Source organism: Populus trichocarpa, chromosome 6 (genome assembly GCF_000002775.5).
Source record: "Populus trichocarpa isolate Nisqually-1 chromosome 6, P.trichocarpa_v4.1, whole genome shotgun sequence".
NCBI lineage: Eukaryota > Viridiplantae > Streptophyta > Magnoliopsida > Malpighiales > Salicaceae > Populus > Populus trichocarpa.
The window spans coordinates 6,056,284-6,082,386 of NC_037290.2; the positions used below are offsets into that span (position 1 = coordinate 6,056,284).

The following is a 26,103-nucleotide window of genomic DNA, read 5'->3' on the forward strand; positions in this document are numbered from 1 at the left end:
TAACACCACAAAACAGAAAATTACATGAATATATCAGCAAACTCTCGAATAAAAGAATCAGAAGGGGAAAAATAAAACAACACAAGCAAACCTGAAAGATGCAATCCGAGGTAGTCACTCCTCGGAAAAGGGAAAGGAAAGGGAAGCGAAAATACACCAAGAACAAGGAAGCAATATTGATGATGTGCCATTAGCTAGCAATATTTTATATTGGAAACCTAGCTAACAAGTATTAGTAGGTGATGGTGGCGGTGCAGCTTGGGATCGATGATGATGGCGAATATCAACTAGCATTATCTTCAGTTGGCCTCCTCCTCCTACCAAGTTGAAGAGCGCTTTCGAATTTAGACCTGAGCAAGAGAGCACCCCTGCTGCTGCAGATAACATGAGTTGCTGCTACTGTTGTTGCTGCTGCTGCTGCGCTCCTGGTACTATTAGTGTTTGTCATTGCAGTCGCGGTTCCTTGCTCTTCTTCATTTACTGCTGATGCTAGTAATGAAATTCCTCCACTTTCAAACAGCATTGACCCTGCATCCAATGATACCACCAACGAACTCCTCTGGAACCTCAATCTGGACACCATTGCCTGAGTGACCCCTTTGCACCTCTTCACCTTCAACTTCACCAAATTGGGGCAACCGCGCCCAACAGCTTCGATCCCTGACTTTGAGACATTGGGGCAGTTCTTGATGCATAGCTTCTTCAAGGCCAGGAACTTGGCAGCAATAAATGCCATTTCCGAATCCTGAACAGAATCGGTGTTACAGAGGGCCATCCGCTCAAGTCCGGGGCAGTTGGAAGCCAGGGCATTCAGAGATGGGATAGCTATTGGAATGCCCATAAGCACCACCTCCTGCAGTTGGGAACATTTGTTGGCTATGGAAAACACCCCGTCATCACCAATAGTCCTGCTTCCGAACCTGCTCCATGCATCGATATGTAGCTTCCTAAGCTTCCTGCAAGAATTTGCAATTGCGGATAACCCATCGTCAGTACAATCAGTGGTGCGGCTGAGGTATAGAAGCTGGAGGTCAGGGCAAGAAGAGGATATGGCCAAGAGGCCTGCATCGCCCATCTGGACGTTTTCCATCTGGATCTCAGAAATGGAAGTGGTTTTTCCATGGAGACTAGTCTCGAGGACTCTGTCCCAGTTACCGGAGCTCCTGCAAACAATGAGGGTTTTGATGGAAGCAGAAGCTGAGAGAATTAGAGGGATGAAAAGGCGAGCATTGTGAAGATCTTTGAGGCACAGCCGCTCTAGCCTCAGGCTCCTCTTGTAGTAGTAATTGTGAACATCCTTCTCCTTCTTGTTGGCATCTCCAGCAACAACAGCATTAATATTATTATGATGATCATTACTAACATCACCACCATCGACATTCAAAGCTCCAGGCCACAATGACGATGCAGGGGTACTGCTAGTGGCATCCAGCTTTCTTAGACGCTTGAGGGTGAGATCTTGGAGAGAAGGGCAATTAGAGAGAAGGGAGTTGAGGCCTTTGGCACCAAAACCACAGGACGCAAAGGACAGTTTTGTGAGGAGAGGGGGATGGTGGAGTGAGAAAGCATGCAGCCCATCGTCAGAAATATGGATGCAGCCCTTGAGTTTGAGCTTCTTGAGAAATGGGAGAAAGATGGGAATCCGAGAGAGGGCAGCATCGTCTATGCTGAAGAGCTTGCGGGAGCACTTGAGAGACAGAACGGAGACGGTGTTGAAGCGAGAGAGCAAGGAAGGCAGGCATGGAGACAACTCGGAACGAGCAAGCAAGACAAGGCGGTTTCTTGACTTCGAATCCACACATTTCCATCTCTTGCAAACCAGAGAGCAAGAGTTCCTGTCAAGGCAACCCAGCTTCCCAAACACACTGCCCAGGCACTCGTCAGGAAGACTCAGGGTCAAGTCGTCGTCCCCATCAATATCACCGCTGTTTTTTCCAATGATAACAGGCCTGTAAATCTCATGGCCATTATTGCACGAGCATGAAGAAGAGGATTGGCCCATCCCCCTCCCGGATTATCTGGATGGATTGTGTATGATGAGCAGGAAGGAAGCATACAAAAAGAAGAAGGATGAAGGGTAGCAAGCTTTTGTATCCATAGACGAGACTTGTTATAATTTACTATCATTAGATGGATTGATCGGTACTAGTACTCCCAACAAACGGTAAATGTTATTTTGTATTCTGCCGTTGTGTTTTTCATTTTCTCTAAAAGAAAAAGGTTGCAAGAGATAGGGCTTGTTTGGTTTGGTCCCAGGGATAGGCTTGTTCTTTAACCACACACCACCCAACATCATTGCCCTTACCAAATAATTCCTTAACTGGACGGGACCAATTGATGAGACAAAGAAAGAAGGGAACACCCGTGGTCTGGTCTTGGGGTGGGCACCTTTTCTCTTCGAAAGCGTGGGGCCCTATGTCCCTTATGCTGTCTGCTTCCTGCAATGGGCATCCTCCACGTGTGTCTTCTCCTCCTCTTCTTTTTTAAGCTTTCTCTTTTCACCTAGGGAGAGGCAAAACTCTCCGGGACAAATGGCAAAAGAGTGGCTGATGCGACAACTACTGTGACAGGATGGCAGGAACTTCCAAAATAGTGCTCCTTGTTATGATTTAAAACCTAAAAATATAATAATAAAATGTTCTCCAATCCCTTTCTACGACATCTTTTGGCATTGCAATTCACCTGTTCAGGCTGTTCTTTTCATATTTTTTTTTTTTAAGTTTTAAATTAATATTTTATTATTATTCTGATTTGCCAACCTTCACCAGCTCAAAAAAACAGGCTCCATGTCTCTGGCTTACGAAGACAATTTGAACTACAACCTCCCCCCTGAAATTCGCATGCATTCGCCTCCTCCCTTTATTTATTCCATCTTTCTAGAAAGAAAAACATCAACAAGGGCACTGCTCAAACTTTTAGACTACTATGAAACTTGTCGTCTAACATAATGATGTAAACCTGTACCCAATTAGCACGAAGTTGAATTCCAGTTTATGTTCTAGTCTTGTGAAATGGTCTGCTGCTGTCATTTGTGTTAAAAAAAATAAAAAATAGAAAGCTCAATTTTACTTTTGTTTTCGCTTCTGCTTCTGCTTCTGCTTTTGTGTTCAGTGTGTTTCGCAGTGTGGTAGCGGTTGCTTTTCAAATAGCTTTTCGTGCCGAAATACATGTCAATGATGTTTTTTCATTTTTTAAAAATCATTTTTGACATTAGCACATCAAAACGATCCAAAAAGTACAAACTGCACTCAATTTTAATAAAAAAAAAATTTAAAATTTGATGAAATACAGTTACAAATGCAATGCCAAACGGTCTCCAAGACCGCAAAAACACAAGCCGTAAATTCATGTTTTTACTGTTGTGTTTTTTTTTTTGTTTTTAGCAGTGGAGCATACACTACGTAAGAGTTGATAACCAAAGTCATACTGTGCACAACTAAAAAAAGATAAAATAGATTAAATTATTTGATTTTATTTTAATTAGATAATAGATAATAATAATATATGGAACAAATTTAAAAAAATAATCTTGATAACCTTGAAAAAATTATGTAACTCAATTGAAAAGAAAAAATTAAATTAAAAAGAAAAAAAACCCGACATAATTCGATGGATGACAACTAAAAAAAAACCTTATCCCAAACTAGTTGGAAGCAGCAATATCAATCCTTTGGTTCCATGCAAACCATCATATATCAAATCCACCTAAAACTCAAGTTAACAATTAAAGAAAATATAAACCGTACTTTTAAAAACTCGAACTTGTTTTGTCATAATCTATTTTTTATCCTTGTTTTTTATCTTCTTTTTTTTTAAATAAAGGGTACAAATAATTTCTAAAAACATGTATTTTTGACGCAATTCGACTAATTTCTAGCAATTTTTTAATTTTTTTATCCTTTCACTAATGTTTTCATATTGAAAAATTTTCTAAAATAAAAAAGGAAAAAAAGTCAACAAAGAAAAAAGTTTAGAGAGTATCGTAATAATTAAATAGAAAAAAAAAACTGAACTTAATACAAGATTTTTACATGAAATTCACATCAATGTCCCTTGTAAAAAGCCTAGAGGGTCACCTTGATTCTAGGGCTTTTTAAAAAAAAATAATTAAAAAATAACTGATTTAGTAATCCAAATAAAACCACCTTTTATTTTTTCGATCAACATCTTTTTGATCCCTTAAAAAAAATTTTACAGCCCTCACATATCATGATCCAAGATTTGTCTCGGGTTTTAAAACTAAAATGTAAATAACTTATCCTTACAGCCAATCTCACGACTAAAATCTCAAGTCGACGATATAATACACAGGGCAAAAAAAATAGCAACATAAACACAACTTTTACAGCCCTCTGTTTGGTTGCCATGAAAAGGATAAAAAATTTCAGCATTGCATGAATGCAAGAGTCATATTTTGTCAGGCCCCAAGAAAAAAGAAAAGAGGAAGAGAAGAAGAAACTGACGTGTAGCGTACTTTGGTATGGACTGAAGAAAATCACCAGTAATTTCATACAGTAAGGTTGCCCTCTCCAATATGTACTTGTAAGACAGTGTACTGGGATTCACAGATAAGTCAGTTGTGAGAATCTACCACATTAAACACACATCTGCAACTGGCAAAGAGTTAAAGACTTATGAACCAAGTAGCTTCTTCCATCTGGCATAACCTAGAACAAGCAGGAAAAGAAACAAACATCCGGTAGAAGAACTTCCCACAAAGTAGCCAAATATCCCATGTATCTGATACAATTGACAGGGAATGTTCATGCCAAACATCCCAGCTATCAGGGTGTCCACTGCAATAGCAAAAGACGCAATGGTTAATATCAGTTGGAGCTGGATGAGTTCATTTCGCTGGTTGTCAAGCTGAATATTGACATAGTCTTCTGTGTCGTCAATATACTCACGAACCTGAAAATTCAAGAACCCAGTTAACTTCAAGAACGTGAAGCTAAATAATCACCATAAATGGATTGAGAAGTCCAATAATCTAATCATGGATGCATTTGAATAGCAAAGCATTTTATGCCACTTTCTCACATTCATGATTCCCTCATTGAAAAATTTTCACCATTAAAAGACAACCAATTATACAAGCAGAACCCTAAGTGGAGTCATTAATCCTTTAATTGTTATTCTTGCCTGATTGGGATAGGCACATTGATTTTTGTACGACACCAGTTGCAGTTCAATCAGAACTGACCAGACAAAATTCTGTAGAGTTCAAAGCCCCATGAGCTTCTCAAATTATATCATCCATCAGTAATTTAGCAATCTGAAAATTACAATAGAATACTTATAATATTAAGGCAAAACATGTCCCTTATAATGTCAAGAGACCAGCACCTATTTAATTTAGACCATCAAGCTTGCTTTTGGACTGAGAACATCCTTAGCGAATGACCGGTGTAAGAACTGACATTTATCAAGACAATTACTTGCTTAACATTTTGTCAAGTTGTAGACAAGGAGGCAATACTCACAGACAATATTTTATTTCGTGTTCCATCTAGCTGCATAAAATAGGCCTCAAGCAACATCTCCAAATCCTCTACATCATCATCATCATCCAAAACACTGCCAGTCACCATACTTGCACTCCGGTTAGAGCCAAGTCGAGGGAGATGTGGTGTAGCAAGGGTTATGCTATTTGAAGCTGCAGAACCCACCAAGGCCTCAGATTGCTGATTCTGAATCCACTTCCTTGTCAAATACAAATCTGCCATATCTTCATTGTCATCTAATAGATGTTCAATTTCATCCCTCACCTGATATTAGACAGATAAGTAATCCTTGATGAGAAAATAAGAGAAAGTAAATTAGGATTCAGCATCAACTGTAACATCCTTGATGAAGTCTGTCAGTTTCATGTATAAAAAATATTTTACCGAACAAAGTATTATTTAAGTGACAGTTTCAAGAATTATAGCGGGAAAAAAAATGCAAAATTTACAAGAGATTCACAAACATTAAAGAGTAAAAAAACATTTCCCACAGCAATTTCTAGCAATAACATGATTAGTGTAAATAGCTTCATTAAGATTTTTGCATGAAGTTTCCATACATTCAAGCATATATAGGGAGAGAGGAAGATTGTGCATGCGAAATGATGTTCAAATAATGTACGGTAAAGTTAGGTTCTTTAAAATGCATGAATAATTTCTACATGCCAACTCCCATGTTCTTATCCACGCATTTCCAAGATTGCATAATTCAGCTGAGTAGAATATTTATTATTCCTATGATAACTGGAAAAAGATAAGCGGAGGCATTGTATCAAGTTCAAGTAATTGGATTCCAAGTTCATATTGAAATTGGGGGGAAAAGGAAGAATTGTACATAAGGGATGGCAAAGAAAATGCTAGATGCTTTCTTGATCTATCTTGTACATGTGTGCACACCTAGATTTATAATTTATTGAGAGGAGGGAGGATCTACTGGAAAAATTGTTGAAAGATTCCATTCAGATATGTTCTAGCTTAAATCTTCTATAAGTGCATCTAAAAACTAAGAAAAATGAAATTTAAACATTGGTTTTCAATGCTAAGAGTAAAGCCGTACTGTTAATATTATCAGTATCAGTATTATTTTGTTTGACAAATTAGTTTTTCTTTCTTTCTAAGCTGTACTATTGAAGAGAGATTGTTGAGCATGACAAGTATTTAGATTACTGTATTGGCAAACTACCTACCTTCTGTACACGAGCAAGCAGACGAGTGAGATTACTTTTCAAACTGCGAACACGTTCAAGATTCTTGGTGCTAACATTCATGGCCAATTCATCCAGCACGGGATAAGCATCTCTCTCCAGGTCAGCCACATTGGAGTCCAAGTAGGTACAGACAACCTCCAAAGCAATCTCCAGAACTTGAAACTCAAATGGAAGCTCACACTGCAAACCTTCAGCAGCTTCTGGAACAGGCAGCCATTGGCCCCCGGTAGAAGCATGAGTGTCTGCATTCTGAGAGACCTGCTGGATGTTAACCGCGGTCTTATGAGGAAGTTGTTGCCTTAGCTGATCCACAAATGGAAGAACTTCCTGGCACAGAGGATCCAAAATCAGGACTTCTTCAGCAGTCACTATAGCCCTTATAAACTCTAAGTTGACAACCATGGCTTTCTCCCTGGCTGTAAACAATAATAAAAATTAAAAAACTAAAACTTAAAAAGAAGAAAAGGAGAATAACTAGAAGAAGAAGAAGGAAATTACCAAGAATGTTAGAAGAGTGAGAGAAGACAGGGCCAAGAATTCTCAAATCCCTAGCAGGAATAGAGACGCGCTTGATAATGGCACTTTTATCACATTCCACCAACTCCGAATTCCCCAACCTATCAAATCTCATCCACAGCCTGGCTGCTCCTCCGGCCTTCTTCTTCCCCTTCCCAGGCCCCGTCGATGCCCCAACCACCAAACTGTTGTTGTTGTGATTAGCATCAATTAATTCCGGTGATCTCAACGGTGGAGGAGGCGGAGCAGATGGTGGTGATTGCAGGCCACCAGCCTTCTTTAAGCGACGACGGCTGTTTTTGCGGAAAAAGAAAGGCAGGCCCTTCCCCATTTTTTATTGACGTGTTTCTGGAAGAAGGAAAGAGACGAATTCACTGAAAACCATGGAGACCCCACAAGCAGAAGCAGCAGCGGAAGCGGCACATGCTCTTAACTAACCCATCAGTTTCTCTTGGAATTAATTTCTTCACAAATACACATCAAATAATGTTGTTGTTTTGGGTTTTGTGGATGATTGATTCTATTATGTTTCTAGGGAGCCAAAAAAGAAATTGAAAACAGAAAGAAAGACCTGCTTACAATCAGATGAACGAGCGAGAGAGAGAGAGGGTGTGCATGATCGGACCTGATTCTAATGGGAGAGATGAGATCTCTCTCTGAGCCCTAATGCCGTGTTTTAATCGGATAAATTTGGAAATTAGCATATAAAATACAAAATAGCGCAAAAGCAAAATGTTTCAGTAAAATATCATAAATATCGCGATATTAATTAAAATTTTATCGTGATGTACAATCATGATATTTAATAAAATGTCTACATAATAAACAACTTTTTTTCAACAAGAAGATTCAACCATCTCCCACTCCTCCACCATGCATGAGTTTTTGTTGAGACCAACACTTGTTCATCATTGCCCCAAAAAAAATACCACCATATTGAGAAATCGACAGCCCCCACACCAATTTTTTTTTGTCTTTATCCAAAGAAAAAAGTCTCCCTCGTAGTTTTGAGCATACAAGAACATCAGCCTCCCACTTTTCATTCTCCTTCCCCATAATCACTAGAGGCCATACCCGTGAACCCCAACTTCCTTTTCATTTTGTCTTTTGCTAAATCTCTTACAAACACATGGCCTCACATTTCAACACCAAGCCCTTCCCTTCAACTCGCGGCAAGCAACTCCTCACCACCAACAACACAAAAAGCTCCCATCCTCCAGCCGACAGCCAACAACTCCTCCCCTCTTCACCGCGGTCAGCAACAACAGCCACCACGTATGTAATAGCAGAACCAACTCCACCTTCAACCAAACCCGATCCGGCCAAGCCGTGACAGAATCTCCTTCACGCCGACCTCCTCCTTTTCGCTAGTTGCTCCTCTTGGTCACAACCCCCTAAGCTATTGATAGAACCCATCTAAAACTAATAGAGGCAGGGAAGAAGAATAATATCGACTCTTTATGCTGAGTTTTTTTTTTTTTTTGCAGGTGCCGGCTAGCTCTCACTGATGGGATAAAAAAAAAAATTCTTCCATTATAATTGATTTCGCACTTTCAAAACAGATATTTTATTATTGTGTTTAAAAAACGTTTATAAAATATAATATTTTAAATTGTTGTATTTTAAAAGTGTGATGGTTAAATATATCATATTCTTTAATAATAATATTTATTAAATTTCATGTTTATAAAATATAACATAATTAAAATATGCTAATTTAAGAAAAAACCGTTTTAATTAGTATCTCAATCAAATACTGCAAGAGAATTTAAGCCAACTCTATTTTTATTTATTTATTTATTCCCTTTCCCCACCTTTCCTCTATTTTTATTTTTTTACTTTTATTATTACACCATCACTGTTATTATCATTTTACATTACTAATTTATACCATATATTAAAACAACAATTAGATAATTTCTCAACGCAGGTCATATAAAAAAATCTTAAATAGGAAAAATCCCAAGTTATGAAGAACTCTTTGGTAGCCACCAAATGAACATTTAAATTCTTTTACTCAAATTATTACTTGGTTTTAAATTAAATTATGTATAAGTTATCATTATCTAATCAAATTAGGATATTCAAAAATAATTTGAATGATCGATAAAAATATAATCTGATTTTAAAACAAATTCATCGGCCCACTATCTTGATCAAAGACTGCACCAGCCTTAATAATTTTTTATTTATTTTTTATTTAATTATATAATAAAATAATATGCTTTCAAAATCGAGTATTAACTCAATACTGAAATGTTTATTTGAGATTATAGTAACCTCATAGAAAACAAACGAAAATAAATTATTAAGTTTAATTCCTAATTAACCCTAATTAATTTGCACCACCTATGATCCGGGTCATGAAATTTACTAGATTTAATAACATTGTTTTTTAAAAAAAAATATTTTTTTATTTAATTAACGACAAAATAAAATAGATACTCGTAAAATTGAATAACAACAAAATTCTGAAATATTTGTTTGAAATTGTGATAAACTAACAAAAGCAAATTGAACTAAATTGCATAGCTCAATTCAAAATCAACCAAGTAATGAATAATAAAATTAAAAAAAAAATACTAACAAAACTAATAAAAACTCAAGGTCGAATAATAAAATTGAAAGAGAAATCAATAAAAATTCAAAGTAAAACAAAGGTAAAGCATGTTGACTAAGCCTTTCTTTAAATTCTTTTAAGGATGAAATGTCATCCATCCATTTTTTTTATAAAAAAAAAGTACTACAAGCGACTCTAGATTTTGACCATCATAAATGGTCAGAAAGTAAAGCGGTCGATTTAAAGGGCTAAAAAAACATTTCACCCATTTTTCCCAAGAAACATCCAATGGATCTCAATAAGTTCATTTTTTTTTGTCTTAAATTAGTATTTAATTGGTTAGAAAATAAAAAATTAACTAGAATCCAAAATAATCCTAAGCCTCAGTCTATTTTTTTTTTTTACAAGATAAAGGAAAAAAAAGACTTGAATGGAATCCTCCATCAAATGAAACTTGTTGACAATAAAAATGACGAGTTTCATCACTAAAAAGTGGTCATTTGCCATGAAAAAATTGCAATTGTAATGGGTAAAAATGAAAAAAAAAAAGGCTTGGTCTCTCGGGTTAGGAAGGCCTAGAGTTCCTGGTTTTTGAAAGAAAAAAAATAGTAGACGACGCGTCACTTGCACTACACAAATTCATATCACCTCCAGTCGTCAAAAAATTGGGCTGGTCTGTTTCAGACCAAGAGAAACCCATTTTCAACCATATTTTGACAAACAAAAAAATAATAAAAATAGCCTCTAACAACTCAAAAAACTGACTCCAAAACTCACAATCAACCCGAAACAAAAATTCTTTCGAGTTCAAATCTATCATTTCAAGTTTAAGAAGAAAAAACATCGGGTATAAACTTTTCATATTAAAAGGAACTCATTGACACCAAAACCACCTGTTTTCGTGGCCGGAATTGGTTTCAACCGAGACTCTCTCTCTACCACTAGAATCCGGTCACTTTTTCTCTTCTCTCTTGAATAGGGGATCAAAAAATAAGAAAAAAAAAGTTTGGGGCCAAGATTGAATTTCATAAATTATTATGAACTAAAAATTTATAAATTAAAAAGTTAGAGGATCAAAATATACATTTAGCCTTAAGTTAAAAAAAAACATTTATTTTTGCTGCTTTATTTATCCTAGTCCACTATCTTTGAATTTTGCTCAATTTAATAAATGTGCTTTAATTAGTCATTAATTTAGGCCTATAAAAACACAAAAAAAAATTATGGTAACAATCCAAAATAATATATTTTTTTAATGAATAATGGCATAAGAAAGAATATTTTAGCTCCCTCTTTTAGAGTATTTCTTAATAATAAAAGTAAACGTACAACTCATGCTTACTCGTGTACAACTGTACATTATTCGATTACGTTCCTTGTAATTTCAACGCTACATTGATTCTGTTGCTTCAAGTCTCTCCTTGACAATGAGGGTTACAAGAAGGAAACAGATGAAAAACAGAGAACAACAAAATTTAAAGAAGCGTACTGCCTGGTATACTTTATTTGTCTTTACAATGACATTTTCGTTCTCACAATATCAATTCTAAAATAATAATATCAAAAATATTTTTAAAAAAATTTATAAATTATTATTTTAATATTTTTCCAAATAAAAAACACTTTTAAAAACAATCATATTCTCTCTCAAACACCTTCTTTATCTTAATCTATCTTCATCTTGCGGGATAAAATAATTTGTTCAGGTATCTGCATCATGTTAAGTTCAAACACAGGAAGACCAAAGCTAAATTCTAATTTCGACACTGTATGTATGAAACATTGAAGACCAACAACCATACACACCAAGGAGTACAATTTTTCTCCTCTCTTTTGGAGGCTACGAAACTTTCAACGAGCCCAATCGGCTCGAGGCAACATACACCAAGGATACACACAAGTAAATCACCAACAAAAAATATACACCATGGATGCACACAAGTAAATCACCGACAAAATTATACACGAAAGGATGCACCTAAGCTACAAACTGATGTTTTGTGCTGCGGTTTGTTTTGACTATGGAATGGTTTGGCCGGCTGCAAGAAATTCAAAAATTCCTGCAGGTAAAAAGAAATTATTGAAAGAAATTTCTCTATCTTCTGGTACCAAGTTGCTCAAACTAGCTTTTTCAACCTAGAACATCACTCATTGGCAATGTAGTACTAGCTGGAACACTTGCTCCCTGGTTATCTGGTATTTGTGGTGGCAATGCCAAATCACTTGCAATTGTTTCCGGTATACTTTCCACTGGAGCAATTTGATCTGAATTACTTCCTGGGGATGAAGTAGGAGCCTTATCATCAACAGTAGGTTTGCTTGCTTCTGATGGCAGTGGAGAACTTCCTGCTTCTGGTGTAGTGCTAGGAGGTGCATTTTCTGTAGCGGCTGAAGTAGTTGTGGTTGCAGCAGATGCATCTTCTGGAGCTTCTGAAGTTGCTGTGGTTGCAGCAGATACAATAACTGCTTCAGGAGTGGCAGTGGGAGGACCTTCTAATTGTAACGGTTTCTGCTGTGAACTCTGTATACCAGGAGTTAGTTTTTTCTGAGTGGTAATTAGAGCAGAAAGAGATGGCATTCCCGGTGGAAGAATTTCAATTGGTGGCTTCTTCCCGGCTTCTGCTAAACTGGTAAGCTTAGGTTCTTCAAGTGAAGCCAGAAAGGCAGATGCAGCATCTATCTTTTGAGAGGGAGCATGGTCAACCTCTTTCTGCAGCATTTTGTTCCAAGCCTGAACCAAGTTCTTGAGTGTTGGCCGTCCATGAGCCTAGAGATATTCATGAGGAAGGTCAGATCAAAAATTTCAATCTCAGGGTTTAAAAATAAAAAGTTAATATGAACTATTCATACATGGGCATGAAGTACAGCCTCAGCAAGCATCCCAGTATCCTGCCATGACTTTTCCATGAGAGCATTGTCTCCCAACACTGCAGCAGAAAATGCTGCTTCCCGTCCCAGGCCAGCTGAAATCAAATTGCTAACCAGACCCTGCAGCGCACACAAGAAATTGCTTTTAAAAGAAGAGATAAAAATAAAGGCATCAACAGCAAGGCATAAAATTGAAAATCATTGAACACCCAAAATCAACTAACAAAGTCATTCATGGCAGGCAGGCCATGGCAATAACTGCCAGCTTGCTTTCTTGAAATACAAAGCCATACATGTTTATTAATCCAAAAGACAACCCCCCCCCCCCCCTCTCCTCTCAACTTGGTTTCTTATGACCAAGTCAAAAGCAATGCCTAAACTACCATTGCGGCTTCAATTCAGTCCTGTACTTCTGGTTTAAATTTTGAGAATCTAAACCCTTGCACTAAAACCTTGTATATACGAGGAATCATAATATCAAACTCTTAATCATTTTCAACAAAGAATATAATATTCAAGCATGCATTCACAACTCAGAGAATCAATATTCAAGAAAATGCAGAAATATGATGGTACATACATTCAGCCTTGTCAACTCTCCATGATTTGCCAGGCATAAAGCAAGTCTTCTCAATTCATGGCCCTGTAAGGCTCCTTTCACAGAACCTGCAGCGGCTAACCTCTTGAGAGCTTCACGAGCAATATCAACTTGAGCAGTAGCATCCGCAGCATCAATGAGGTCCAAAAATTCCCTTGCGAATTTCACTATTCCTTGAACAGCTTCAACAATATTTTCTTTTTTAGCTGTTATGTTGAGAATGTCATTCAAATCCAGCCCAATACCATCTTGACCTATGTCCCTGCTGTTGCTCATGGTAAGAAGGCACTGAAGAGCTCTTTTCAAATCATTGCTTTGCATGGCCAGATCAAACTCCAACCTATAAATAATATAGACTAGCAATATAACTTGATTGCGAGGGAAAAAAAAGAAGTTAAGCACATGCTGCAGAATGCAACAATGAAATGCTCTTAATGGACTTGAATTGCCATAGCTAAAACTTTGAATAGAATTACTTGAACTTCTTTTACTATATCAAGAACTGAAACACTAATCAACAATGTAATGGTATGCGTATTTATGTACATCTTAGAGCTATGCTTAGAGACATCATAGCAGTAGACAGGTTGTTTGCAATACAAGGGGACTGTGTGTGTGTGTGTGTGTGTGTGTGTGAGAGAGAGAGAGAGAGAGAGAGAAGGGGGGGGGGGGGGGGAGTTGCAAGGCAGACCTCTTAGATATTCCAGGTAAATGCAGTGCTTCAGTAGCATAGCCCATCCCCATCATAAATTGTGCCAAATCATCATGATGTTCCCTACCGAGCCTACTTGCCCTGCATATGAAAGTAGAATATAGGTTATGCAAGAACTATAATCCGTAATAAAGCATTTCTGCAATTCATCTGTAATTAAACAAGGTAGAAAAAGTAAATACCATTTCACTGCACTAACAGCATCCCCATAAGCAGCAAGACAGCGGCAACGAATACCAGGATGACTTAGGGATAAGGCATGTGCACACATGTACCTACCACAGAGAATTCATCTATCATATTGAGTTCTCTTGTATGACACAATAGATTTGCATGGTAGACCTTGAAATGAAGATACTAGCTCCAGTTTTTCAAAATGGAAAGAAAAATGCCATAGTTCAATTTTCTATGTGCCGGGGTACTCAGGCAACATGCTGTAGCAATTAGAAACGATTAGTCAATTTTGTAGTACTTTTCTTGTTGATTTTAGTAAAAACACTCTACTATTATCACCAATTAAAAAGACCAATTTACACAACCAGCCCATGAAATTAACTTCCTAGCCTAAACTCCTAAACTTTTGCAGGCCAAAATTTATAATCAAGGACAATATACTTTACATTGTAAGTGCAACTTATTCAACAAACTAAATTAAAACAAGATTACTGCAAGTGAAGTATGAAATGTGAGTCAGAGATGGAGGAGCCCGAAATCAGGCATCATGGTGGAGCTTCAACTCTAAAAACTAATACAGAGGCAAGTTTCATTTGGAGTGAGTACAAATATAGCCATGGAAAACATGGACCCACACACAAAAAAAATTCATTCTGCACCTGGGTTTCTCAAACAGGGCAGTGGAAAGTTCTACGAATTGAGTTAAGAAGCCATTGAAAGAAACTTAATTCAGTAAAAGGAGGTTCAAGAGATAGACTCAGATTAATGTACTTGTGCACAAAAAAGCAACACATGGACTGACAGATTTTTTACTTGCAATAGAAGCAAAACAAACAGTATAGAAGTGATAATGGAGGTAATATAGCATAGTAAGAAATGGAGACACAGGCTGTGAAAACTAAGTTCTCTAAACAAATCATTATAAATAGAGGTGATAACACTCGATACATTTTTTCAGCTTGAACATCCATCAAAAACATGAGAAAAGGTGAATAATGATATACTCTGTTATGTGGTCAATTTCATCATGGAAAATTAGGTAGCTTGAGGTTTGACTTAAAAACAAGACCAAACAACAATGTTGCTGGCACTACTGCAAGTTATAAAGTTTCTAATTAGATTGAGACCATACAACCACAACATAAAAGCTACGCCAACGATTCTTAACGAAGAAGGCGAATAGTAAAAGGGAAAAGTTGAAATAGCATTTGCATCCTCATTTCCTAATAGTGAAGGCTAATGGACTAGCCTTAAATCTTGGAAATTCTTGAAACAAAGATCACCAAATTACCTATCGATAAGCCAAAGAACTCCATCTCTCACACCCACCACAACTAGAGGTCCTACTGGTCGTTTCTGCTCTGTTGGAAAACGAGTAACTGCCACAGAGACCCCTCCACCACCAACAGCTATCTCATTAATTTTTTTCTCTTCTATTGGCATTGCTGAATCATCTCCATCAACTTTAGTCTGTTTTGGCAATGTTAAGAAAGGTGGCACCGAAGGAGCATGCTGAAAAGAAGCTAACCGGACTACCTGAAAGGAAGATGTATTATTCACTTAAAGAAGCAAGAAGAAAACCAGATTCTTCTAGTCACACAGTTAACATGGTACAAAATAAACAAACTCTAAGACTAATAATACTTTAAGCAAACGAAATAAAAGGTAAATGAAAAGAGTGGATCAGCTGATTGCTTGCTTTCCAAGTGTTGTTTGCTGTCTGAAATAATATATTCAACAACATAACTCAACTTGAAGAAGCCATATCCCAGCTCAATTCATTTGGCTAATATAACATATGAAATACTACTTCAGCCAAACTGACAGATGTAGAGACATTCTAACATGGCTTTTATCTTTATTAAACAGTTGGGATGATTCAAACTTTACACAATAAAAGAACACTGGAACTACAGAAGTTCAGTAAGTTGATACACAATCTGGAACAAAATCTTTATCGCTCCCTGAAATTTCTCACCAAAGAAGCTCACTACCTGTGAACACAACACTTAAAATCTTTTTCTTCCCTCGTCAAATTGTACACGGGATAGGTAATGGAATTAGGATGATATAATTGCCTTGTTTTGAGTAAGCGCGGACCAAATTTAATCCAGCAATATCTCTCTACTGAACAAAAGGCAGAAAGAAGAGCCAAAAAAGAGGGGCCAAATTTTCCCAATATGCCCAAAATGAAAGATCAATATAAAAACATAATTAATTAACACCAGGAAAGCTATAAAGTTACTAAACCTGTAGCATTGGGGGCCTTAATGGTATTCGTTCTTGGGTAGCAGATTGCAGACCATCTACTGCAATTAGGGCTAAATCTCCATGCTCAGCAACTGCTCTAGCCTGTGCCTCTTTCATTTTCATTTCCTCTTTCCTCTTTCTTGTTTCTATATCAATTGCTGCAACTCCAGCATCTACAAAAACACATCTGAAGAAGAGTCGTGTGTTGGATATGAGCTTGTCAAAATTAAAATTTCCAAACAGGCATGGAAAGAAAGAAAAGGCAAGAAGAAGAGAATATCTTATGTAATCAATACCTAAAGGGGAAAGTATATAAGTACTCCATGAAAGAGCCATGATAATTGAACAAGCCTTTTGCTCATGTTTGTGGGCCTATTGACCCAGATAACATAAGAAAATTATAGTAAAAAAATTATACAGGTAGAGATATAAAGTTGTGCGTGTTCACCGTAAAACTAAAGCTCACTTTTGCAGATTTACTTCAAACTGTTCAACCACTCCTAGAATTCTCTCTGATGTCTGATCACCACTTCAAATTATTACCTTTCTTTCAAAACTTAAACCTATTTGACTCACAATAGTCAGTTTTTTTTATAACTTCTCTCATTTTTGTTTCTCTTTAACTAAGGTCTATCCTTTCTTTCCAAGGAATGACCCACTTCAATTGCAAGCCATTCATTTTTCAGAAATAAAAATTTTATGTGTTTATTTACAAAATTTCAGTGACTTCACAATCTACAAATTCAATTCCAGTTATCAAACATAGAGGCAATTGAATGCAACAGACTATATGTATGTATGATTGTTTCGTTGATCTAACTCCAAAAACCTTCAATTAATTAAGTTGCAATTGATTATTTAGTTGTTTGGAAATTACCCTTCATGTCCTAAATTAACAGTCATTTTTTACTATGCACATATTTTGGGAAAACACGCTAAATGTTTCTACTTAAACTCTTAGTATAACATACCAAGCCAGTGGCTTCCAAAACCAAGAATGGAATCACTTTAAGATGTTCACTTTGCCATCTCCAGTAGCCTCGCTATGAATCCCAAAGACAAAGGCAACAAGTAATCAATGTTTTTAACCTATCACCTTGCCACAGTACCAAAAGTGTTCAAGTTATACTCTCAAGAACGAGAATCGTCACTTCATGCATATTGCTCAAGGATACAACAATCTCCAACTTTCTCTCCTAGTACCGCATTTCAATAGGACCATAACCAAGTAGTGCCCTTAGATTCCTTACTACTATCAGTATACATGATAATCCATGGTAATACTATAATCCAGCACTTCAATGGGAATAGTATTATTCAAAGTACTGATTCAGACAACATAATCATCTCTATCTATAGGCATGTGAAAAGAAGAAATCCGGCCTATGTCTTCATAAATACATCTTATTACTCTTCCTTTATTGTAAAAGCTCCATTGCATGAGATACACAAATTGTTTATTTATTAATTTTAGTATTCCAAGTCCCCTGTGAAACTTGAATTAATGAATCTAAAAGTTGACTTTGGCGTATTTCTGTAGATCTTTTTATTTCCTACAAGAGCAAGTGTTCAGAATACTATGGCAGCTCAACACGAAACCAACTTAATATATGGAAGAGAAATATAGAAAGTAAGATTCAAGCTAAATATCAAACAGAATAAAAAGTGAATCAATAGACAGATCTTACTCAATGGTAGTTGGTGTGGCCACAAAAAGCTGTCTCCGATGCCAAACAGCTCCAGTAGCATAGGGAATAGCAACATCTCCAAGGTATCTGTATTGAGGCCGCAAAGAAGATATGACAATATAGTGCTGATAAGCAAAAGCACAGTACTCAACTGTTTGGTCCCATGCAGTCCATTCTGGATGAGGAAGTAGACCACCAACAGGTTGAAAAGTTTCCCAACTGTCAAACAAGCATTAAGAAGGATCAGTGTGCTTAAACGTTCTTGTTCAGCACTGTAAAGGAATATATAAGCATAAATACGCCCTAAAGGTAACCTTAGTCACCTAATATTTGATGTCTAATATCTTGAAATTGAACTAATGGCAGGCAACTAAAAGGATGACTACGATTCACCTATAAAGCTGAAAGTTTTGTGGGGCTGCCTCAGCAGGAGATTTGTGAGAGTTAAATCCATCATCGAGAGTAGTAAAAGAAGAAAGGCCACCGCTTCCAAATCCTGACAAGGGCATAGACTGAATAGTTGAAATAGCTGTAGCTGCAACAGGGCTAATCCTCCGAGATGTTCGATAGGCCACACCTAGAAGTGCCCCTCCATGCAAACCAATAACCTAGAAGAGATTGCATCGAGTTAGAGAACCTTATAGTGCTCCATGCAAGAAAAATGATTGAAACAATCCTGGGCTTAAATTACATGCAGAGAACACTACATGATATACTGCACTAAGGACATATGCTTTTCCCTCTGTTTAAAAACACGCTGGCGCACACACGCACACACAGGAGTTCCTACAACATACACAACACACATGAATCCTACCTCAAGATAATCCCATAGTATTTTCCAGTCAGTGGTATTATGATCAAAAGATAATCATGAAATCAATAAATAAAAAAATGATTAAATAAAAATTGATGAAGTAAAAGAAATGGCATTGAACAGCCACTCCAGTTCAATGTTACTAATCATATGTTTGAGTTTAAAGGATAATTGAATGAAAAATAGGCATGACTTATTTACAATGAATTTCCATGTGCCAGTCATTCCAATAACCAGAAAGGGAAGTTGGGCAATACATTACAGGAAGATGAAAAGGGGTAACGACTTTAAGTCCTTCCATAGAACTAAATTCCATTGCAATTTATCGTTTAGAATTACTGAAAAAGCTAGGAAAATTCTGGATATGCCTCAGATAGATCAACAGATGACAGCAAAAATAAAGACTGCAATCACCAAATTTCAGTGCATGAACAGGAACTACATGAGTGCCATAAATTGAGAGAAAGATGTCAAGTACCGGTTCACTGCGACCATCAATGGACCTCATTAATATATTTGACGTTCCGTCATCCAGCAAGATACGAACTTGCACAGAGGCAGCAGAGGCAGCAGAAGCAGCCACTGCTGCAGCTTGTGCGGCAGCTGCAGCTGCTTCTTTTGCTTTTCTTGATGAACCCCCTTTCGGAATTATTGGCATTCTAGGAGGCAATGCAGATTCCAATATAGCAAACCTATCACGACAGGTATCCCAAGCCAGAAGCCTTGCACTGCCTGAATCTACAACGGACCAGTCACTCACCTTGTATATAGTGAAGTAAGGAATATCTGGCCACACAATTGCGAGATATCTGCAACCAAAATGTTTGGTAAGAAAGCAATGTCATGTGTATACCAGTTATAAACGAAAAGGAATGTCAAAACCATTTAATGGACAAATAGATAATTACAGTCTTAAAGCCAGAATACGAAGCGTTCAGAAAGCCAGGGTAAATATATTTATTGATATAGCTGCCGGCAATTGAGTAAGAGGGGATGGTTACACATGTTGCTTCCTTTTTGTTTCAAAGGAAGAAATAGACAAATGATTGTAAATTTATGTCCATGTTTAAAAGTAAGACCTCAGACGAGTCTTTACTGATGTTAGTATTTTTTACTTGACATGAAGTTGCATTGACTTGACTATTGCTTCCTCTGTTTCATTGGAAAGAAGAGTGTGGAATCATCCCTTCTTAATTGCATCCTCTCTTTCTCTTGTTAAAAAAGGCAAAAAAAAATGAAAGAAAGAAAGAAAGGGTCAAGGTGACTTACTTCCCTGAACTGCTTACAGAAAGAACTGAATAAGAATCATGTGGAACAGGTGTACTGATATGCTTTTTCATCTGCTTGACATGTAATGGTTCAGCCGAGTCTCCCCTGTACTTTCCTGTTTCAGATAATGAACCATTACTTCCAAGAGATGGATTTGCTGCGTTGGACAATTGGAAATTCAGAAGCTTCAATTCCCTTTCAACTACATAAATGGCAGAATGCTCTCGATTTCCTGTTGGTGTTGGTATGGGAGCCACAGCTGGAATAGATCTAGCATCAAACTCGCTGACAATAACACCAATATTGGTTCCAGTAGCAACAAGGTGGGGCTGTAGAGGATGTGCGACCATGCAATAAACCTGCAGTAGCAACCTATAGGTGTCAAATAAAAGACATTCCAATATAGAAAACTTAAAAGGACACCACATTACTTGTGAAAGAGCATAATCCGACAAATAGACAACTGTATCAACCCAAGTTCAATTAAAAGAAAGTTGTTATTTGTAGAAATATCAAATTTCAGTGATCAGCAATTCTAACACGTAATATTTTGATTAGTAAATAAGAATGCCTTGTTAATTTAGAATTGATCAAAATTAGTACCATCCTTTTAAGGAATTTATCAGGGCAAAGGAGTGATTCAACCGACATAAAGGTGTGAATAACAAACCTTCACATTTGTTAATGTAGGTTTGGCATCCAATCTGGGAGTGACAACCATGGTTAAAAACATAAAAATATGATTTTATGGGCCAGTTTCCAGAAACATGCAACATTGTTATAAAATAATCATACCAGAGAAGCCCCTAAAAGAAGAAGAAACTGAAAAAATGGGAATATAAAGAGTTGCAATGCAAAATATAATGATACTTCTATAACAAGTTTCAAAAATCACTCTGTTCCCTCCCAGCTATCCAACAAATAATCAACAAAAGCTTTTATTGAACAGTACCAAGAGATGCTAAATTGACATCAAACTCATGATATAAAGTTGCTAAAGAAAAGGCAAAGAAAATAATTACATACCCTAAGTTTCTTGTTTGGTGCAAGAGCTTGAGGAGGGATTAGTGAAGAAAGCTCGCACAATGGCCTTGTAAGGGCTGAATAGGTGGGGTGTTCAATGGCCCTGCAAAATGTATGAGTTGTTACAGCCGTGATATCCACTGTACACATCTTTGATGCAAAATTGCAAAACACAGTTGTTTAGTAATCATCAACTTTCTGTCAGAGCATACGACAGAAATAGCAAAATTATGCATACCATATATGAGAATCTTTGACGCAAGTTAAGATATCTAGGTTTGGAGCTCGAGGGTGGCACCAAGATGCCACGCTGTGGCATGCAAGTTTTGGAACAGGTTTAATACGCCGCAACTCCTGCACACACAAACAAGAAAGGGATAGAAAGAAGAAAGTGTGTGGGATTATATTAGGAAAGGAAGGAAAGACAGATAAAGTACCAAAGCCTTCAACTCGAATTTCCATAAATAAAATGAGATTTTCACATAGCTTAAGAAATAATGGAAGGTTGTTACAACACCTTAAAAGAGATTGTGTCCCATATAGCTAATGTTTTATCTGCACCAATGGTAATAAGTTGCGGGGCACCTCCAATTACTCTTGAAAGCTCAACAGCGACAACCCCACCATCATGTGCCTGGTAATAAGGCAAATTAAAGCATTAAAACCTACTTCAGTTGCACTAGTTCAAAGAAGCAGGACCTGTACAGCATGAATAGGTTGGAACAAGATTAAATGTGCACATGCTTAGAAATCATGTATAAACAAAATGACTTGGCAAATAAAACTTTGAGCATAAAATTTACAACTCAAAATGCCAAAAGAAACTAATAACAACAGCCATGTTTGACATATTTGCATTATTTCTTGGACAAACAAGGTGCTCAAATAGGTGTGGCATTTTTCTTTATTTAAGCTGCAAAGTTGGAAATCTTGCCTCTTTAATACCAGGTATCATAAATTCTTGGCATAGCTAAGTTAATGTGCGTGAACACCCAAATCAAGGTTTAAATTGCTTTTTTAGTTGTGTGATGTAGAAAGGGGAGCAGCATGACACATGATGAAAGAAGAGTAAGAACGCTACTTTTAAGCTTAGCTTGGGTACAAGTTCTCGTGAATCTTGACCATGGTCTGCGCTCCAAAGTACAAGTAAACCATCACTACCACCCGAAACAAGAAGAGCCTGCAATCAATAGCATAGCAATTGTAAACAAATATGAGTTACATGACATATATCATATATAGCACATGCAAGTTCATGCACATAGGTCGTTACATGTATTCTCTAAAATGCATAGATATTAATTGAGTGGGGGTGCGCAAGAAAGAGAGTGTGGAAGGCATGCATGCGAATGTTTTCTTACACAGAAGGTGGAGTAAGAAGGGGAGAGAGAGAGAGAGAGAGTTTACATAATGGAGAATAAGGTGTCCTTCAAGAGAGAAAAGAAAGAAATAAATAATAAAAAAAAAAAAAACAGATATTCAGAACAACAAGGCTTTAAGTCCCCATTGAATGTCAGGTAAAGGAACCCCTCAAAAGCCCATTAAGAGGTGCACCATAAAGGGTACAAAAAAACAATTTATCCATTAACAATTTCTTTGAAAAAAATGATCCTTTCAAGTTCTGTACTCTTTATTCCATCCAAAGACCCAATTCGCAACATTGATAGCACACCACCATGTATTCTTGCAATCCTTTCCTCATTCAAACCCCGATAAGCGGGTAGATAGGAAAACCTCCATTGAACTCAGGATTGCCGCAACTCTCAACACCAAAACCGAGGGTCCACTCCACATATCCGAGGCCACTAGACAGTCTAGAAAGGACTATATGCCTTCCTGTTACGAATCACGTTACAAAAAGTAGGGAACAATGACTATTTGAGTCCCATCAAACCTTCTCTTGAAACTGTAATACTCCAAAAATTTCCAATATTAACTCATACTGACTCATACTCAAATCTCATGTTATATGCGATGACAATGATGCTCCTGCTCTTAAAGATCCATAATGAAGTATGCCACCAAAAGTCATAAAACTCACATGTTTCTAAAAGATCTGCAGTCTTTTAAAGTTTTAACAAAACTAACATCCATGTCATGACTGATGGTGCCCAGACCTATGATGAAAAAATGAGCAGAAGATTAGCACCCCCCCCCCCCCACTCTCTTACTATCTTTTAGTTTCACTTTCCACATCCAGATGCATATTTACATCCGTACCCATTGAGTGTCCGGTGTTGATAAAAGGCACCAGCACACTATTAGCACCAAGGAGCAAGGATCCAAGGTGTAACACAAATCGCAGCTGCATATATTTATGTATATGCAACAAACACAACAGAAAAACATTACAGGGAGGAGAAGGCATCCTTCAATGCAAAAATACCAATAAGGAGTCTAACAGAAACTCTGGATGACGGAAAATATTAAGCAAGACAAATTTAGCAAAGGGTAATAAAGAACTACCTCACCAGAGGAAGCCATGAAGGTCATCAAACAAGAAATGGATCCTTTATGACCTCCAGTGTATCTGCGTACAAGCTGCAAGTAACAACTATTACCAAACAACAAGAGGTAAGTAATTGCATAAAACAGACCAACAACCACGCCACCCACAAACCGTCCATGATATCATTGAAAGAACTCTGATGACACCATCAGATCCACCAAATGCAACTAGTGGAGGACCATCACCAGCAGTAGATCTGCAGAGAAACTCCATACTGCAGAAGAGGACAAAAAACAAAACGTTCATTGTACCGTAAACATGATAAGCTTGCAGGAACTAGCAGGTTCATGTGTACGTAGTTGGTAATCATATGTAGGAAAAAATCATTGATCCTACAAGACCTCAGATATGCAAAACCTATACTGTAGAGCACCAAAGGAATGCATCACGCAATCCCATGTGCAATATCAAGACTTGCAATTGCAAGATAGGAAAGGCTACAAAAGATGCAACAAGAGAAACATGAAAAAAAAATTGTTTCCCGTAAAATAAAAGAAGAAAGCTAGTCAATCTAAGATACAAAGAGAGGTAACTCCTCTTTCTCAAAACCCTTCCAATCACCAAAATAGCCCCTCTCACCCTATAAAATGAGCTGGAGCCCCCTGTTGTAGCTTAAAAGGAAATCTGTAAAAAGTGATTCTGCTTGTTTATTTGGAATTTTGGTTTGATACAATGTTATCTTAATATCATTACAATAAGTCTGATCAAAGACCAAACTGCTGCCTGTAAATTTTACTATCTGTCTACATGAAACATTGGCATACAAAAGCAGAAAATGCTAGTTGATAACATAACTAACAGTAGTTTAATTCCAGATATTTATTTTCATAAGTGAAAATGAACATGACAAGGTCAAAGAAAGAAACCCCATTGATTAATGCAGCAAAAAAAGGAGGTTGGTGAAATCGTGGTAAGACTTGCCAGATAAGTGACTTGTTGTCAAGTTCTTGCTTAGGCACATCACGACCACGCATGGTGACCAAGTCCAGAAAGATGGCTTTGTTTACACAACAGATGACAAGGAAGTGTCTCCCTTTAGTGGATGGAGCTGGAGAAGCAAATGCTGAAGTTACATTGCTGACGGCGGAAGGAGCCTCCGCAGCGGCTGACCGATTACGCCAGAGTTGCCAAAACCGGACATCATCATCATAAAAGTTAACCTGCTGCACACTTTATGTTTTTTTTTTTTTTTGGTTTTGTTCTAGTTATCATACCATACACTTACAAAAAATAAATCAAAACTGATTGAATTGAAACAAGTAATCAAATCCATTAATTACCTCCCTCCACGCATGGCTTCGGTAGACTTCCCTCTCGGCTCTGAAAAAACATAACAAAAAAGTGCAAATGAAACGAATTGACAAAATAAAACCAGCAGCAGCAGCAGTTGGAGGGAGAAAGGTTAGGTTAGGTTAGGAATTGGGAAGCAGTACCAGATTCACCCTCAGCAAGCTTCTCCAACTTGGCGCCGACCAAACGTCTCTCGTCGACACCGCCGGCTTTGAGCTCGTAGATAACCTGGCGGTGTTCCCAATTCCAAACGGAGACGCGATCGGAGGCATCGGCAGTGACAAGCCATGGATGCGTAGGATGCAATTGAATCTTTACGATCTTATCATTGCTGGGTCTGAATGCTCTTAATCGCAGCATTATTTCTTCCTTCCTTCCCTCCTTCCTTCCTTCTGATTCTTGTAAGATCCGATCTGATCTGTTTTATCAACAGATCTGACTACTGATAGATGATTATACTACTTGTGCTGTGCCTGTAACAGAGAGAGAGATAGAGAAATACTCATTCTTAATTTGAGCTTCACAGATCCATCCCTTTCTTTCTTTCCTTCTCTAAATACTTCGCCAACCTCTTGAATAAAATCAAATTACCTTTCTCCTTTTCTTTTATTTTGATTTTATTTCGCGGAACCTCTTTTTTAAAAAAAAAAAAAACACAATTACATTACTTGGGCACTCAAGATTTTCATTTTGATCGTTCTAACCCCTCCATAAAAGATTTGGACATCAAAGGAACTTGTAGCATTACAATATAACTAAAATTAACAACTTGGAGGACCACTCTTTAATTATCTATTCATTTAAAATTTCGAAAAATGGGTTGTCAAACAAAAAGGCAAAAGTGAGTCTCTCTTCACTGCTCTTGCATCAAACAAAAAGGCTGCACATTGATTCTTGACAGTGTTTGATGAGGTGACCAACCTGGGGCGTCTATGCAGTGGCGTGGAAGGTCATATGCTGCGTCTGTTCCTTCTTCCGTTTGGTTTTTTTAGTGCGGTGTGGAATCCGTTTTCCCTCGACTATAGTAATTTAAAGATGAACACTCGTTAAAATGTGCTTGTCTTGTCTGTGAAAAATAAATTTTAGAAATTAAAAAAAAAAAAAAATTTAACAAAAA

At 37.2% G+C, this 26,103-nt stretch overlaps 3 protein-coding genes across 3 annotated transcripts; all 3 read right to left on the reverse strand.

Annotated features, from left to right (window-relative positions):
• LOC7454906 (F-box protein SKIP2) lies at positions 1-2,256 on the reverse strand. The gene has a single exon (XM_002309002.4). The coding sequence runs from the start codon at positions 2,000-2,002 to the stop codon at positions 284-286; it is 1,719 nt and encodes a 572-aa protein (XP_002309038.4). The 5' UTR covers positions 2,003-2,256; the 3' UTR covers positions 1-283.
• Positions 2,257-4,210: 1,954 nt separating this feature from the next.
• LOC7454907 (magnesium transporter MRS2-4) lies at positions 4,211-8,745 on the reverse strand. Its single transcript, XM_002309003.4, has 4 exons — positions 7,211-8,745; positions 6,692-7,128; positions 5,484-5,768; positions 4,211-4,911 (listed from the first exon to the last, which is right to left on the reverse strand). The coding sequence occupies exons 1-4, from the start codon at positions 7,557-7,559 to the stop codon at positions 4,633-4,635; spliced, it is 1,350 nt and encodes a 449-aa protein (XP_002309039.2). The 5' UTR covers positions 7,560-8,745; the 3' UTR covers positions 4,211-4,632.
• A 2,791-nt stretch (positions 8,746-11,536) lies between these two features.
• Positions 11,537-25,876, reverse strand: LOC7454908 (uncharacterized). The gene is made up of 20 exons (XM_024604705.2): positions 25,130-25,876; positions 24,977-25,016; positions 24,618-24,866; positions 23,808-23,910; positions 23,654-23,728; positions 22,269-22,367; positions 21,705-21,821; positions 21,426-21,541; positions 21,191-21,290; positions 20,165-20,523; positions 19,374-19,704; positions 18,472-18,686; positions 18,079-18,297; positions 16,391-16,577; positions 15,432-15,676; positions 14,149-14,241; positions 13,946-14,047; positions 13,237-13,594; positions 12,639-12,776; positions 11,537-12,555 (listed from the first exon to the last, which is right to left on the reverse strand). Exons 1-20 carry the CDS (start codon positions 25,344-25,346, stop codon positions 11,920-11,922), a joined length of 3,999 nt encoding a protein of 1,332 aa, XP_024460473.2. The 5' UTR covers positions 25,347-25,876; the 3' UTR covers positions 11,537-11,919.
• Between the last annotated feature and the right edge of the window lie 227 nt (positions 25,877-26,103).